This window comes from Myxine glutinosa, chromosome 4 (genome assembly GCF_964187855.1).
Source record: "Myxine glutinosa chromosome 4, kmMyxGlut1.1, whole genome shotgun sequence".
Lineage (NCBI taxonomy): Eukaryota > Metazoa > Chordata > Myxini > Myxiniformes > Myxinidae > Myxine > Myxine glutinosa.
The window spans coordinates 181,576,777-181,591,748 of record NC_136264.1 but is presented as its reverse complement, the minus strand read 5'-3'; the positions used below and the strand labels follow the sequence as shown (position 1 = coordinate 181,591,748).

Below are 14,972 nucleotides of genomic sequence, written 5' to 3'. Positions count from 1 at the left end.
GTGACGTCACCGGCGGGGATCCACGGCGCCAGAGTGGCTGGTCACGTGACCACCAAAGCGTGCCGCGCGTGCGGGTATAATCAGCTACACCTGTTGATCACGTGACCACCGAAGCACGCCTCGCTTGAGAGGCGTGGCTTCCGGTTTCGGTTTCGGGTTGTGCTTTATAATGCAGCCCGATAAACGGGCTTTTCAGTGTTCCCGAGTTGGTTTTGAGAATAAATATCTTCTCGGACGAGGCTGTGCCTTGCCATCCTTTTGTCCGTATTCTGCTGGAGCCCGGACTCCTTCACTGGTGACCCCGACGTGATATGAACACGCAACCCCGACTGCCCCCGCACGGATGCGGGGGCTGCGAACGGACACGGCAAGCACGCCCTAGCCAGGGAAGCCACCTAAGCTGGTGACGCCAGCTTCTCCCGCACGGCTTCGGGCGCAGTTTCGAACGCGGTTTCGAAATGCCGGAGTTTCGGAAACGACGACGGCCATGACTATGAGGTTCGCGCACCGCGCTCGGCTCCTCCTCTACGACCAGAGGGGCGAGCCTACTCCAAGACCCTCCGAAGGCACGGCCGCTTCGTCACCCTCGCGCAACTACTACTACAACTAAAACCGCAACTACTTCTCCGACCCTGCATCCTTGGGAGGCCCGCGAGGAACCTCGGCAGCCTCCCCCGAGGCCTTGACCAGCCCCTCGGCCGCCCCCCTTCCACTGCATCCCCCGAGGCCTTGACCAGCCCCGCATCCTCGGGAGGCCCGCGAGGGACCTCGGCAGCCTCCCCCGAGGCCTTGACCAGCCCCTCGGTTGGCTCACCCGCTTTTCGCGTGCACGGCTCGAGCCTTCTCGGCACTGCACCCGCGAACTGCAACCTCGGGAGGCCCGCGAGGAACCTCGGCAGCCTCCCCCGAGGACTTGCCCGGCCCTCGGCCGCCCCCCGTCCACTGCATCCCCCGAGGCCTTGACCAGCCCCTCACCCTCGGGAGGCCCGCGAGGGACCTCGGCAGCCTCCCCCGAGGCCTTGACCAGCCCCTCGGTTGGCTCACCCGCTTTTCGCGTGCACCGCTCGAGCCTTCTCGGCACTGCACCCGCGAACTGCAACCTCGGGAGGCCCGCGAGGAACCTCGGCAGCCTCCCCCGAGGACCTGCCCGGCCCCTCGGCCGCCCCCCCGTCCTGCACCCCCCGTCCGACCACCCGCCACCACACCGGACCCCCCCTGCCCGCACCCCCTGTCTGACCACCCACCACCACACCGGACTCCCCCCCCCCCCGCGACTGGCCTGGGGTCGTTTCGGTCGGGTCATCCGGACCCCCCTCAGGTTGACCTCCCTGGACAAAGTCCATTCTGGGGGGGCGTGTGTAGCGACCCATGGGTCCCCCAAGCAAGACCGGCATCAGAATCTCCTTGCTCCAGCCGGTGACGTCACCGGCGGGGATCCACGGCGCCAGAGTGGCTGGTCACGTAACCACCAAAGCGTGCCGCGCGTGTGGGTATAATCAGCTACACCTGTTGATCACGTGACCACCGAAGCACGCCTCGCCGGAGAGGCGTGGCTTTCGGTTTCGGTTTCTGGTTGTGCTTTATAATGCAGCCCGATAAACGGGCTTTTCAGTGTTCCCGAGTTGGTTTTGAGAATAAATATCTTCTCGGACGAGGCTGTGCCTTGCCATCCTTTTGTCCGTATTCTGCTGGAGCCCGGACTCCTTCACTTTGACTCTTTAGTTCCAAATGTTTGCCTGTGGCCCTTTGTGCTTTAACCACATACAAAACCAGTTTTTGCTCCTTTTCTCAAGACTTTCCCAGCAAGATATTACAGTCATCTCGTTTTTCCTGTTTAAGCATGTCCGTTCACGCCCGATGATCTTATCCAACCAAGACATATTTAATTTACCAACCTCGATCGTAATGAATCTTCATATAATCAATCTGATCGTGCAGACAAACAATTCTCAGTCTTCACTATTATTTCAGAGTGGCGATCTTGTTTCGGTGCCGTTTTCTGTCTGGTAAAGAAAATTAAAACGACCAACATCCATTCAAACGTGATGAAGGATGCATAAAGAGTGGGTAGGCGTGGTTTAGAGTGGGTAGGCGTGGTTTAGAGTGGGCGTGCTTTGACAAGGGGGAGAAGCTTGCCGTGCAGTTGCCTTCCGTTTTCAAACAGTAAAAGTAAGCGAGGAGTTTCTCATTTTATGGTTACGCTTTTACGCTTTTTTGAAGGTTTAAATAGCGCTTGTTGATGCGTACATGCTGCAAGTAAAACTTTTAAATTGGGAGAATCGTAAAGAGAATAGGATAGCTTATAGTTATACGAACCCGGAACTATAACAGTGGCGAGAAAGTGGCCAACGTAGGGTTCGCAGGTGTTCGAGTCATGGGTTCAGTGCTGCGCAGCCGCCGCTCTGACGATGAGCGAACACCGGTGTGGCAGCCCGACGAGCCCGGGTCTCCATCGAGGTCACGGTCCCACCAAGAGCAGCAGCAGTCATGCACGGGTTTCGTGGTCCTTTTGACCATGTTCGCGGCCATGGGTGGATTCTTGTTCGGTTATGACACCGGGGTCGTGTCTGGAGCGATGCTCCTGCTTCGCCGGCGCTTCGCGTTGACCCCGTTGTGGCAGGAGTTGGTGGTGACGGCCGCCATCGGGGCCGCGGCGTTTTCGGCGCTGCTGAGCGGTCTTATCGGAGTGACGGACATCCTGGGACGTCGACCGGTCATTCTTGTGTCTGCGGCCGTGTTTGCCGGAGGTTCCGTGCTGCTGGCCGCCTCGGGGAGCCGCGAGATGCTGCTGTTGGGGCGCGTCGTGGTCGGTTTGGGAATTGGTAAGGACGAAGTGGTGGTGGTGGTGGTGGTGGTGCTTATGGTGGTGGTGCTTATGGTGGTGGTGCTTATGGTGATGGTAATCCAGATCGTTGGATCCAAAATATTATGCTGGACCAATTATGGAGATTCAAAGGATCAAAAATGGAGTGTTAATCTCTGTGTTTTCAAATAACAAGGAGATGATTACAGATTAGCTGAGACCCAAACCTTGTGGAACACCTGCGTATGTATGCTAGAAATGTCTGTGGGCATGTCACCTGTGGGGAAAGGTTAAGATTTTACATGTTTTATACTATTAGGGGATACCCAGCGTTGCCAGGTGCTGTTAGTTTTTTTGGGGGGAGGGGAGGAAGAGGGTGTGGGCTAAAACACTTCCCTACACCTACTATAAGGAATGGGGTAGGTATCATTTAATATTGCCTTTCATGTAACACTGTGATGTAGTAGCACACAGTATCATGTAGTAGCACACTATCATGTAGTAGCACACAGTATCATGTATGATGTAGTAGCACACATTATCATGTAGTAGCACACTATCATGTAGTAGCACACAGTATCATGTATGATGTAGTAGCACACATTATCATGTAGTAGCACACTATCATGTAGTAGCACACAGTATCATGTATGATGTAGTAGCACACATTATCATGTAGTAGCACACTATCATGTAGTATCACACTATCATGTAGTAACACACAGTATCATGTATGATGTAGTAGCACACACCATCATGTAGTAGCACACTATCATGTAGTAGCACACATTATCATGTATGATGTAGTAGCACACACCATCATGTAGTAGCACAGTATCATGTAGTAGCACACTATCATGTAGTAGCACACTATCATGTAGTAGCACACCATCATGTAGTAGCACACAGTATCATGTAGTAGCACACTATCATGTAGTAGCACACTATCATGTAGTAACACACAGTATCATGTATGATGTAGCACACAGTATCATGTATGATGTAGTAGCACACAGTATCATGTATGATGTAGTAGCACACTATCATGTAGTAGCACACAGTATCATGTATGATGTTGTAGCACACTATAATGTAGTAGCACACAGTATCATGTATGATGTAGCACAGTATGATGTAGTAGCACACAGTATCATGTATGATGTAGTACCACACACTGTCATGTAGTAGCACACAGTATCATGTATGATGTAGTCGCATACAGTATCATGTATGATGTAGTAGCACACACTATAATGTACTAGCACACTATCATGTATGATGTAGTAGCACACTATAATGTAGTAGCATACAGTATCATGTATGATGTAGTGGTACACAGTATCATGTATGATGTAGTACCACACGTTATCATGTATGATGTAGTAGCACACAGTATCATGTATGATGTAGTAGCATACACTATCGTGTATGATGTAGTAGCATACACTATCATGTAGCAGCACACAGTATCATGCATGATGTAGTAGCACACTATCATGTTGTCGTACACACTATGATGTAGCACACAGTATCATGTATGACGTAGTAGCACACAGTATCATTTATGATGTAGTTGCACACTATCATGTATGATGAAGTAGCCCGCTGTATCATGTACGATGAAGTAGCACACAGTATCATGTATGATGTAGTAGCACACGATAATGTAGTAGCACACAGTATCATGTATGATGGAGTAGCACACAGTATTATGTATGATGTAGTAGCACACTATGATGTCACAGCACACAGTATCATGTATGATGTAGTAGCACATGCTATCATGTAGTAGCACACAGTATCATATATGATGTAGCAGCACACAGTATCATGCATGTTGTAGCACACACTATCATGTAGCACACAGTATCATGTATGATGTAGTAGCATACACCATCATGTATGATGTAGTAGCACACACTATGATGTCATAGCACACAGTATCATGTATGATGTAGTAGCATACACTATCATGTATGATGTAGTCGCACACTATAATATAAAAGCACACAGTATCATGTATGATGTAAAAGCACACAGTATCATGTATGATGTAGTAGCACACACTATCATGTAGTAGCACACAGTATCATATATGATGTAGCAGCACACAGTGTCATGCATGTTGTAGCACACACTATCATGTAGCACACAGTATCATGTATGATGTAGTAGCATACACCATCAATCCATCATGTATGATGTCGTAGCACACAGTATCATGTATGATGTAGTAGCATACACTATCATGTATGATGTAGTCGCACACTATAATGTAGTAGCACACAGTATCATATAAAAGCACACAGTACCATGTATGATGTAAAAGCACACAGTATCATGTATGATGTAGTAGCACACACTATCATGTTGTAGCACACAGTATCATATATGATGCAGCAGCACACACTATCATGTATGATGTAGCAGCACACAGTATCATGCATGTTGTAGCACACACTATCATGTAGAACACAGTATCATGTATGATGTAGTAGCATACACTATCATGTATGATGTTGTAGCACACACTATCATGTAGCAGCACACAGTATCATGTATGATGTAGTAGTACACTATGATGTAGTAGTCCACAGTATCATGTATGATGTAGCACACACTATCATGTATGATGTAGTAGCACACACTATCATGTATGATGTAGTGGCACACACTATCATGTAGCAGCACACAGTAGCATGTATGATGTAGTGGCACACTATCATGTAGTTGTACCCACTATGATGGAGCACACAGTATCATGTATGACGTAGTAGCACACAGTATCATGTATGATGAAGTAGCACACAATATCATTTATGATGTAGTCACACACTATCATGTAGTAGCACACAGTATCATGTATGATGAAGTAGCACACAGTATCATGTATGATGTAGTAGCACACTATCATGTAGTAGCACACAGTGTCATGTATGATGTCGTAGCACACAGTATCATATATGATGTAGCAGCACACTTTCATGTATGATGTAGCAGCACACAGTATCATGCATGTTGTTGTAGCACACTATAATGCAGTAGCACACTATCATGTAGTAGCCATCAGTATCGTGTTTAATGTAGTAGCACACTATAATGTAGTCGCACACTATCATGTAGTAGCCATCAGTATCGTGTTTAATGTAGTAGCACACTGTAATGTAGTAGCACACTGTAATGTAGTAGCACACTGTAATGTAGTAGCACACAGTATCATGTCGTAGCACACTATCATGTAGTAGCACACAGTATCATGTTTAATGTAGTAGCACACTGTAATGTAGTAGCACACAGTATCATGTATGATGTAGTTTCACACTATCATGTAGTGGTACACAGTATCATGTATGATGTAGTAGCACACACTGTAATGTCATAGCACACAGTATCATGTATGATGTAGTAGCATACACTATCATGTAGTAGCATACTATCATGTAGTAGCACACAGTATCATGTATGATGTAGTGGCGCATTATAATGTAGTAGCACACACTATCATGTATGATTTAGTAGCACACACTACCTTGTAGCAGCACACAGTATCATGCATGATGTAGTAGCACTTTATCATGTAGCAGCACGCAGTATCTTGTATGATATAGTAGCACACTATCGTGTAGTATTTGCTTGTCGCACTAAAGGCCTAGGCATAATAGAGCCATTTAAAAAAAATACATTTTTTTTCATAAATATTCAAAAATTGTTTATTGCCTAAAACGCTCTCCAACACTGACTGATGGCTGAGCGGAACTTCCAGAAGTTCATCTCAGAATAATGGCAAGACACACACACACACACACACACACACACACACACACACACACACACACACACACACACACACACACACACACACACACACACACACACACACACACACACACACACACACACACACACACACACACACACACACACACACACACACACACACACACACACACACACACACACACACACACACACACACACACACACACACACACACACAACGTCTCTCTTGTAGTTTATACGAGCAAAGGTACAGTATATATATCACGAGAATATTAAGTAAGATGGGTGGGAGGTGGGGGGGAAGAGGGGAAGGGAAGGGGGAAGCAGAGGGAGTGGAAGGGGGAGCAGAGGGAGAGGAAGGGGGAGCAGAGGGAGAAAGAGAGGGAGGGATGAGGACAAGGTAGGGGAGAGGGAGGATGAAGAGAGGAAGAGGGGGAGGGGAAGGGGAGGCAAGGAGGGATGAGGGAATGGGGAGTTGTGTGGGAGAGAGGGAGGCGAGGAAGGTGGGGTAGAGAAAGCAAAGGTACCCATCATAACCTTGAATGAATATTAACTATAAGTTATGGAACTATGAATGTAAATATGAATATATTATTCCAGTTGAATGTTTTATACTACATTTTCATTCCTTCTGCCATACATCTATTCCACTACTCTAAATTGAGAAATTTATTTGTCACTGATATCTATCTATAATTCCATTAATCTCTGTGTGTATGTGTGTATGTGTGTATGTGTGTATGTGTGTTTGTATGTTTGTCTGTGACCGCTGTTTCTCGACAACCACGGGTCCGATATACTTTAAACTTGCCAGGTATATTGCTGGGGACCCGAGGATGTGCCTTTTCAAGGTTTGAAATTAATCGGACAAGTACTTACCGAGCTATGGCGATTTAGCCGTTCGCCGTTCGCTTTGGCGTTGCGAATGGACCAAACCATTGCATGTAAATAGAGGGGGGGGTTCTGTGGTCGTTGCGAATGGACCAAACCATTCATGTAAATAGAGGGGGGGGTTCTGTGGTCGTTACTGCCACGTGGTTTCAAAGTTTTTTTTTGTTGTTGTTGTTTGCACGCATGTTTTTTTGCACCCACGTACGGGCACGCCCTAGGATGTTTACACACACACACCCCTACACAAATTTTTTTTTTTTTTTTTTTTTGGCAAGGAACGGGCACCCAGTCCACCCACGTACGGGCACGTCCTAGCTTATATATAGTACGGGCATGCCCTAGTACACATAAATCTACTATATAAGAGAGCCGTTGGTCTGTCTGTGTGTCGCCATTTTTTCAGAGATGGCTGAACGGATCTTCGTCAAACTTTCAGAGGTCCATCAGTGAGTGCCTGGGAATGCTTTCGGCAAAAAAAAAGTTTTTGAAAAATTAAGTTTGTTTTTTTGGAGTATTTAAAAAAAATCGCTCGATAGTGCCTAAGCTTTTAAAATCAATGACAGTTATATAGAAGTATACATTCGCATAAATAAATACAAAACAATCGCCAGACATTTGAACACAAATAAATCAAACAATTCCGGAAGTGTACGAAGGTTGTAGTAAGGCTTCTTCTTCTTCCTGAAAATCATCATACTTGACTTTTCAATATATTCAGCAGCATATATTCAACGAAAAGGTAAAATGATGATTTGACATTTGTAATGGATTCTGTTTGGATGCAATTGCTTTTCCACTATATTTTCCCTCATTTTAAATATGTTAATGTTTCTTTTTCGCTTGAGCAACTCCGGATACTACAGCTATAAGCGCTTAAATATACTTTACTCGGGGTACAAATACAAATACAACTTTGTCTGGGGGGGGGGGGGGGGTACCATAGGCTATGTGGCCACGGCCTCATGTGGGGGCATAGGGGACCGGGAGAGGGGTGTAAATTCTCGATTATAAATGTGTACCGTGTAGCGCCACCTGTTGTTGGTGGCAGAGGGTATTACAATTTCCTTTTTTTACCTCGGCAACACTGAGGTTAAAGCACTCTTTGCACAGGTAAATGTTTCCTCCTTCCCCCCCCCCCCTACCCCAAAACGGAGGGCCCTATCAAAGCCAACCCCCCCCCCCCCCTATCAAAGCCAAGTATGTATATATAGTATATCTTAGAGTCCCTGTATAGAGAGAGTTGCGACATGAGGAGTCCAGAAAAAATTGGTCAGGTGGTCTGTGGACGCCATGTTGTTTCCTGTCCGATCTTCACGTGTTTCGGGCCTTGCATTGAATACATACGAGGAACGCTCTATTTTATTGTCTGGCTTTGTTTGTTGTCTTTAATAATACTGTTACGGATCCGGGGGGCGGCACTCCTGTTAGCAAGGGGGGTTTAATCCCCTTGTCTTGTTAAGCTGGCCGTCCGACCAGTCCTCCTGGGGGTATGACGTCACGCCCGGTCAGTGCTGAATAGGGTAGTAGGCCGATTTGTCCTATGACCTAAGTACCAGCGCCTTCCGGTACGCAAGGAAATGCTCCCGCCCGAGCCGCAGGGTAATTGATGGATTGCGCCGAGCGAAGCGAGCCGCGACGCGGGCCGTTAACAAAAGACTAAACCCGATTGTGAGCGGTTCGGCCGAAATCGCGCCACAGGTACTCAATGGGGAAATCACTAAAGCGATCGGACGAGAAAGAAGCCAAAGAATAAGAAGGAACAGGGATTTATTAACTACTATACAAAACCAAAGAAACCAAAGGAGAAACGAAAGCAATATACAGAAGAAGAAGAAGACACAGCTCAATTCTTAAACACTCTTACTTATACCTAGAGTCCCTTTATAGAGAGAGTAGCGACAACTAACGATTTGACGCCATTTTGAGTCCATTCAGTGCGGAGCCGCCATATGGCGCTAGTGCATTGAACCGTGTATTCCATTATGTTCTCTATGTATGAGAGATGGGAATGGTCTTTTCCATGTTGATAATGAACAAATTATGTGAAGATGACAAAATAGAAGATTTATGACAACTAAGAGCCATATGATAAAGAAGAAAATCACAGAGCTGGTTGCGATTTAACAGTCACAGACATTTAGAACCATGACAAAGAAGGAATGAACTAGACAGGTACACATGCTGCTTATTTCAGCCTCATTTTAATTTCAGGGAGGCGAGAGCGAGACTCGAACTCTCACCTCCCTGCTTATACATGTACATGTACAATACAATGTTAAGAGTTATCTTTGTATTTCTGCAGTTGTTTGACCTTGTTTATCGTGTGTGGGTATATATTTGTTTGTTTAATTTTCATATTTAAATTATTAATCTAAACTTTGCTGCATGTTGCCGATCATGTATTAATCCCACCAAAAATAGATTAGCCCCCCTACCCCCGGCCCCCTCTTTCTCTCTCTCTCTTTCTCTCTCACTCTCACTCTCACTCTCTCACACACACACACACACTCTCTAATACAAATTACATATTTACAATCATACACATACACGCATGTGCTAATGCACACACATACAAATTATAAATTGAAAGTCACACACACAAACACAAGTTAATGTCCTCACACATTCAAATCAACAGAGACAAATACATACATTCAATGCATGCCCCCCCCCCCCCCCCTTTCTCAGTTGTGGCATACAACTGTATCACTGGCATGAATTGGTTTCTAGCAAATTCTTTCTGAAGCATCATTGAAAATTTTGAATGACAATAATCCTATCTTCCATGTGAAAGTACAAAAAATAAAACTTATTTTATTATTTGTTTTACGAAGGTCTCAGAGACCATTGTGAAAGGCTTTGAACTCATTTACGATTAATACTCAAACCGTGAACCTGTAACCTTCCACTTTTATAGCAAATTACATAATTTTGTTAAAAACAAAGCATGTCATTCACTTGTTGGAGTACTAACTGAAAAGTTAGGGGGGGAAGTTAGGGGGAAAATACCAGGAGGCATGACTTCGAACCAACATTGTTGCTAGAGCTGTAGATCTAGATCCACTAACTTGAAAAAAAATAAAAAATCTACACACACACGGTCACACAATTCTTCCAATTCCAGTGTTCTCATGAAAGATTTCATGTTCCTACAACAGTTAGTCTAATCCTAGACACAGACCATCCATGGCATGTGTTGTTCTTGGAAAAAAAGCAGTTCAACTCAACAAAATACTAAATAGGGTCTAACTTATATACGATGCGTTTTCACGGTATACCATGTGCGTAGTCCTGAAAAGGACTGTTGGGTTATTCTTTCGGAATAGCTCTGAAAAGAGCTGCTCAGAGAGCGAGTTGAGAAAAGAGTGAGAATATAGAGGGAGGATCTAACTCGGAAGAGGTTGTATCACAGATTTAAAATCTATTGGTGTGGGTGTTGTAGACTGCCAGATCTCAGGATACTAAACAGGTCGACCACCCCATAGAAGCATAGAAGGCAGCCTATCTAAATTCTGACTGTAGAATGGTCGGGACTGGCTTTTACCTTCTGGAGGTGGGGGAAAGGAGAGGGGAGGGGTGGGGGGATGGGGGAGAGGAGGAAAGGGGGGGAAGAGGTAAAAGGGAGGGCAGGGGTTAAAGGGGGGGGGAAAGGGTGGAGCGAAGTGGGGATGGGGGAGGGGGAAAGGGCGGCAGGGGGAGGGGGAAAGGGCGGCAGGGGGAGGGAGAGGAAGAGGAGGAGGGTGGAAGGAGGAGGAGGAGCTCGATGGAGCAGCGAGCGAGCAGTGTGTGTGTGTGTGTGTGTGTGTGTGTGTGTGTGTGTGTGTGTGTGTGTGTGTGTGTGTGTGTGTGTGTGTGTGTGTGTGTGTGTGTGTGTGTGTGTGTGTGTGTGTGTGTGTGTGTGTACGTACGCACGCATATGGGACCATTACCACCATCACACTGACCTGGCAGAGAACTCACGAAGAAGTTACTTTCCATCCAACACGACTGACTCTGTTCTCCCAGATTTTCCGTCTTTTAGCATCTGATGGAAATCTATACATCTTGAATCCCTTCTCCGTTCTATTTGTGCACCCACAGGCGCTACAACCTGTCATTTTGTCGTAAAATCGATGTAAAACACGAATGAGAACGCTGCGTACAGCGGGAACGTTAAAACGCTGACCGATATGCGTCCGATCCTGATCCTGTCCGCGATGGACTCGAAATGGCTCCACGCAATCACGTGACTAGATTTTTCCGGACCCTCTATGTCGCAACTCTGTATATAAAGGGACTCTACTTATACCCAGGGACAAGACAAACGGAACAAACTCACGTACACTAATGGGGTTTTTCAGGCAGGAATGGCGGGAAGGATGAGAAGGGCAGACAGTCCACAGAACTGGTGGTCAGGGAGGTTCGGGAATCGCGGCACGCCGTTGGTGGCCCACGTGCACGCCCTCGCTCTTTGTTCAGCAGGAACCCGATCGTCAGCGCGTCTCTCTCCAGCGCTCCTTTCTCATGCGTCTCCAACACTTATCGTGCTCCCTTCTCATGCGTCTCTTGCACCTCCTCCCGCGTCTCTGGTGGGGGCCTCTCGCCAAGGGTTTTATATCCACGCCCTTGGAACCCTCTCAAACTCTCTCGATGTTTCTTGCCACGCCCTATCAAGCCATGCCCACCGAGCCCTGGTTGGTCGTTAAGGGCTCTCTGGCTCCACCTTTGATGACGAGGTGGTGCCACGCCCGTGCTCTGGCGGCTCCTCCCCCCTTCTTCTCTGATCTTGGCCTCGTGGGCAATGGAGTTTTGGCGGTGTAATGCCAACGAAACAGCCCAACTGTTATTGGCAGCGAACGCTGCCTTACCGCTACTGCACTTGAAGAGCGGGAGACGATTCGGGAAAATTGAAAGGGGATCTATCTTATTTGATTGATGCAACATAGGGTCACACTATTGGGAACACAGCCTTACCTGGAACACATAATAATGAAATAACTACAGAGAGGTCCTATGGTTCGCTACATGTTGCTCGTGGACTAACTAAGGTGCAATCTTTAATTAACAGCCAATTAAGGGGAAATGTACACAGGGGTTATTTATAAGGGAATTTACTACTAAATTTACATGTGAAGGTTCTAAAAACCGTAACAATACTTAATAATGCGAGTATTGTCTTTAATACTCACTCATTCTAATGACGCCAAATACTTAAGGCTGGTTAAATTTTTTTTTCTGTTTATCATCACTTTTTTTCAAAAAAGTGGGTAGTGCAGGAGGGGTTTTTTTTTTTTTTTTTCAGAGTGAAATTTAAATGGATTATTCAACGCACAATATGTTTTTTTCTTAAATATACTTGATCGGACATACATGATGAATCATGTCATGATTTCTAAACTAGTAAACCTTCGTATGTACGCACTGATACGATTCAAATAAAGAAAATAAAGAAACCTATGTCACATTGAGTTCTGTTTACTTTTAATATTTGCTGATACATATAACAATGGTAGACCAAAACTGCGGCTTTTAAGAATAATGTCCGGTTGCCATACATCTATCTATCAGCAGCTACTGCTATTATAGCACTCATAGATGTATCTATATATCAGCAGCTACTGCTATTATAGCACTCATAGATGTATCTGTATATCAGCAGCTACTGCTATTATAGCACTCATAGATGTGTCTGTATATCAGCAGCTACTGCTGTTATAGCACTCATAGATGTATCTGGATATCAGCAGCTACTGCTATTATAGCACTCATAGATGTATCTATCTATGAGCAGCTACTGCTATTATAGCACTCATAGATGTATCTATCTATCAGCAGCTACTGCTATGATAGCACTCATAGATGTATCTATATATCAGCAGCTACTGCTATTATAGCACTCATAGATGTATCTGGATATCAGCAGCTACTGCTATAATAGCACTCATAGATGTATCTATATATCAGCAGCTACTGCTATTATAGCACTCATAGATATATCTATCTATCAGCAGCTACTGCTATTATAGCACTCATAGATGTATCTGTATATCAGCAGCTACTGCTATTATAGCACTCATAGATGTATCTGTATATCAGCAGCTGCTGCTTTTATAGCACTCATAGATGTATCTGGATATCAGCAGCTACTGCTATTATAGCACTCATAGATGTATCTATCTATGAGCAGCTACTGCTATTATAGCACTCATAGATGTATCTATCTATCAGCAGCTACTGCTATGATAGCACTCATAGATGTATCTATATATCAGCAGCTACTGCTATTATAGCACTCATAGATGTATCTGGATATCAGCAGCTACTGCTATAATAGCACTCATAGATGTATCTATATATCAGCAGCTACTGCTATTATAGCACTCATAGATGTATCTATCTATCAGCAGCTACTGCTATTATAGCACTCATAGATGTATCTGTATATCAGCAGCTACTGCTATTATAGCACTCATAGATATATCTATCTATCAGCAGCTACTGCTATTATTGCACTCATAGATGTATCTATCTATCAGCAGCTACTGCTATTATTGCACTCATTATATGAGCAGCTACTGCTATTATAGCACTCATAGATGTATCTGTATATCAGCAGCTACTGCTATTATAGCACTCATAGATGTATCTATCTATCAGCAGCTACTGCTATTATTGCACTCATAGATGTATCTATCTATCAGCAGCTACTGCTATTATTGCACTTGTAGCGGTTACCGCTGGATGTATACACAAAGAATTAAGTTAAGCACCCCCCCCGTTTTTTTACAACCTCGCACATTACAAGTTTGTTGTCGTCAAAACAGTGTAATATACCCATGATATTGCTATATTTTCTGGAGAAGTGATATTATGGTCACATAAAAACATAACAATCATGCCGTTTTCAATATTTTATTCTGAATAATTTAAGGTGAAATTTTTTGGGAATTTTAGGCATATTTTCACCTCAATTTAAGTATGGAGCTATAGGTCCATCACGGACAGTGTGTGTAGTGAAATTATACCAAGGTGAACCCAGGGATGCTCGCCACGAAAAAGGGGGGCCGTCTATAAGACCCGGGACACTCGGGGCGTGCGGACACTCCGGCGGGACTCACTGTGACATTATCCAGTAGTTGAATGGTATGTACGCCCCAAAGGCTGCGCTGCGCGAACCATTGTTATATCGAAGCTACCTTTGCTGTGCTTGAAATGCTCTGATTAAATGCCTATTGTTGCATGTATTGTTACAGGAGATATTATCGATCTAAATGATATTAAAGCCTACACTGAGGAAAGTCGTGTCTGCGCTTGATTTCACGACATTGCCGTGCGGTAGATGACGTTTATGTTGTCTAACGTACAGTCATTGTTCTGAGAAGACCTCTAGCGATCTTTGCGTCAACGTGTGTAGGACCCACGTGATCGGATCACTGACTCAACCCTACGTCTCATAGACCCTGTAAGCCGTCGTATGCGTTGCTGTGGCAGGTTGTTCCATTCCCGATGTAATGCACGT

The 14,972-nt window shown here is 45.1% G+C and overlaps 1 protein-coding gene across 1 annotated transcript in view; it reads left to right on the top strand.

The window, feature by feature from the left end:
- Positions 1 to 2,080: 2,080 nt before the first annotated feature.
- The window catches only part of SLC2A13 (solute carrier family 2 member 13), a 59,123-nt gene continuing 46,231 nt past the window's right edge, over positions 2,081 to 14,972 (top strand). Inside the window, exon 1 of the mRNA XM_068114067.2 lies at positions 2,081 to 2,822. Coding sequence (XP_067970168.1) covers positions 2,375 to 2,822 — 448 coding nt within the window. The 5' untranslated portion in view covers positions 2,081 to 2,374. The remainder of the gene's footprint in view (positions 2,823 to 14,972) is intronic.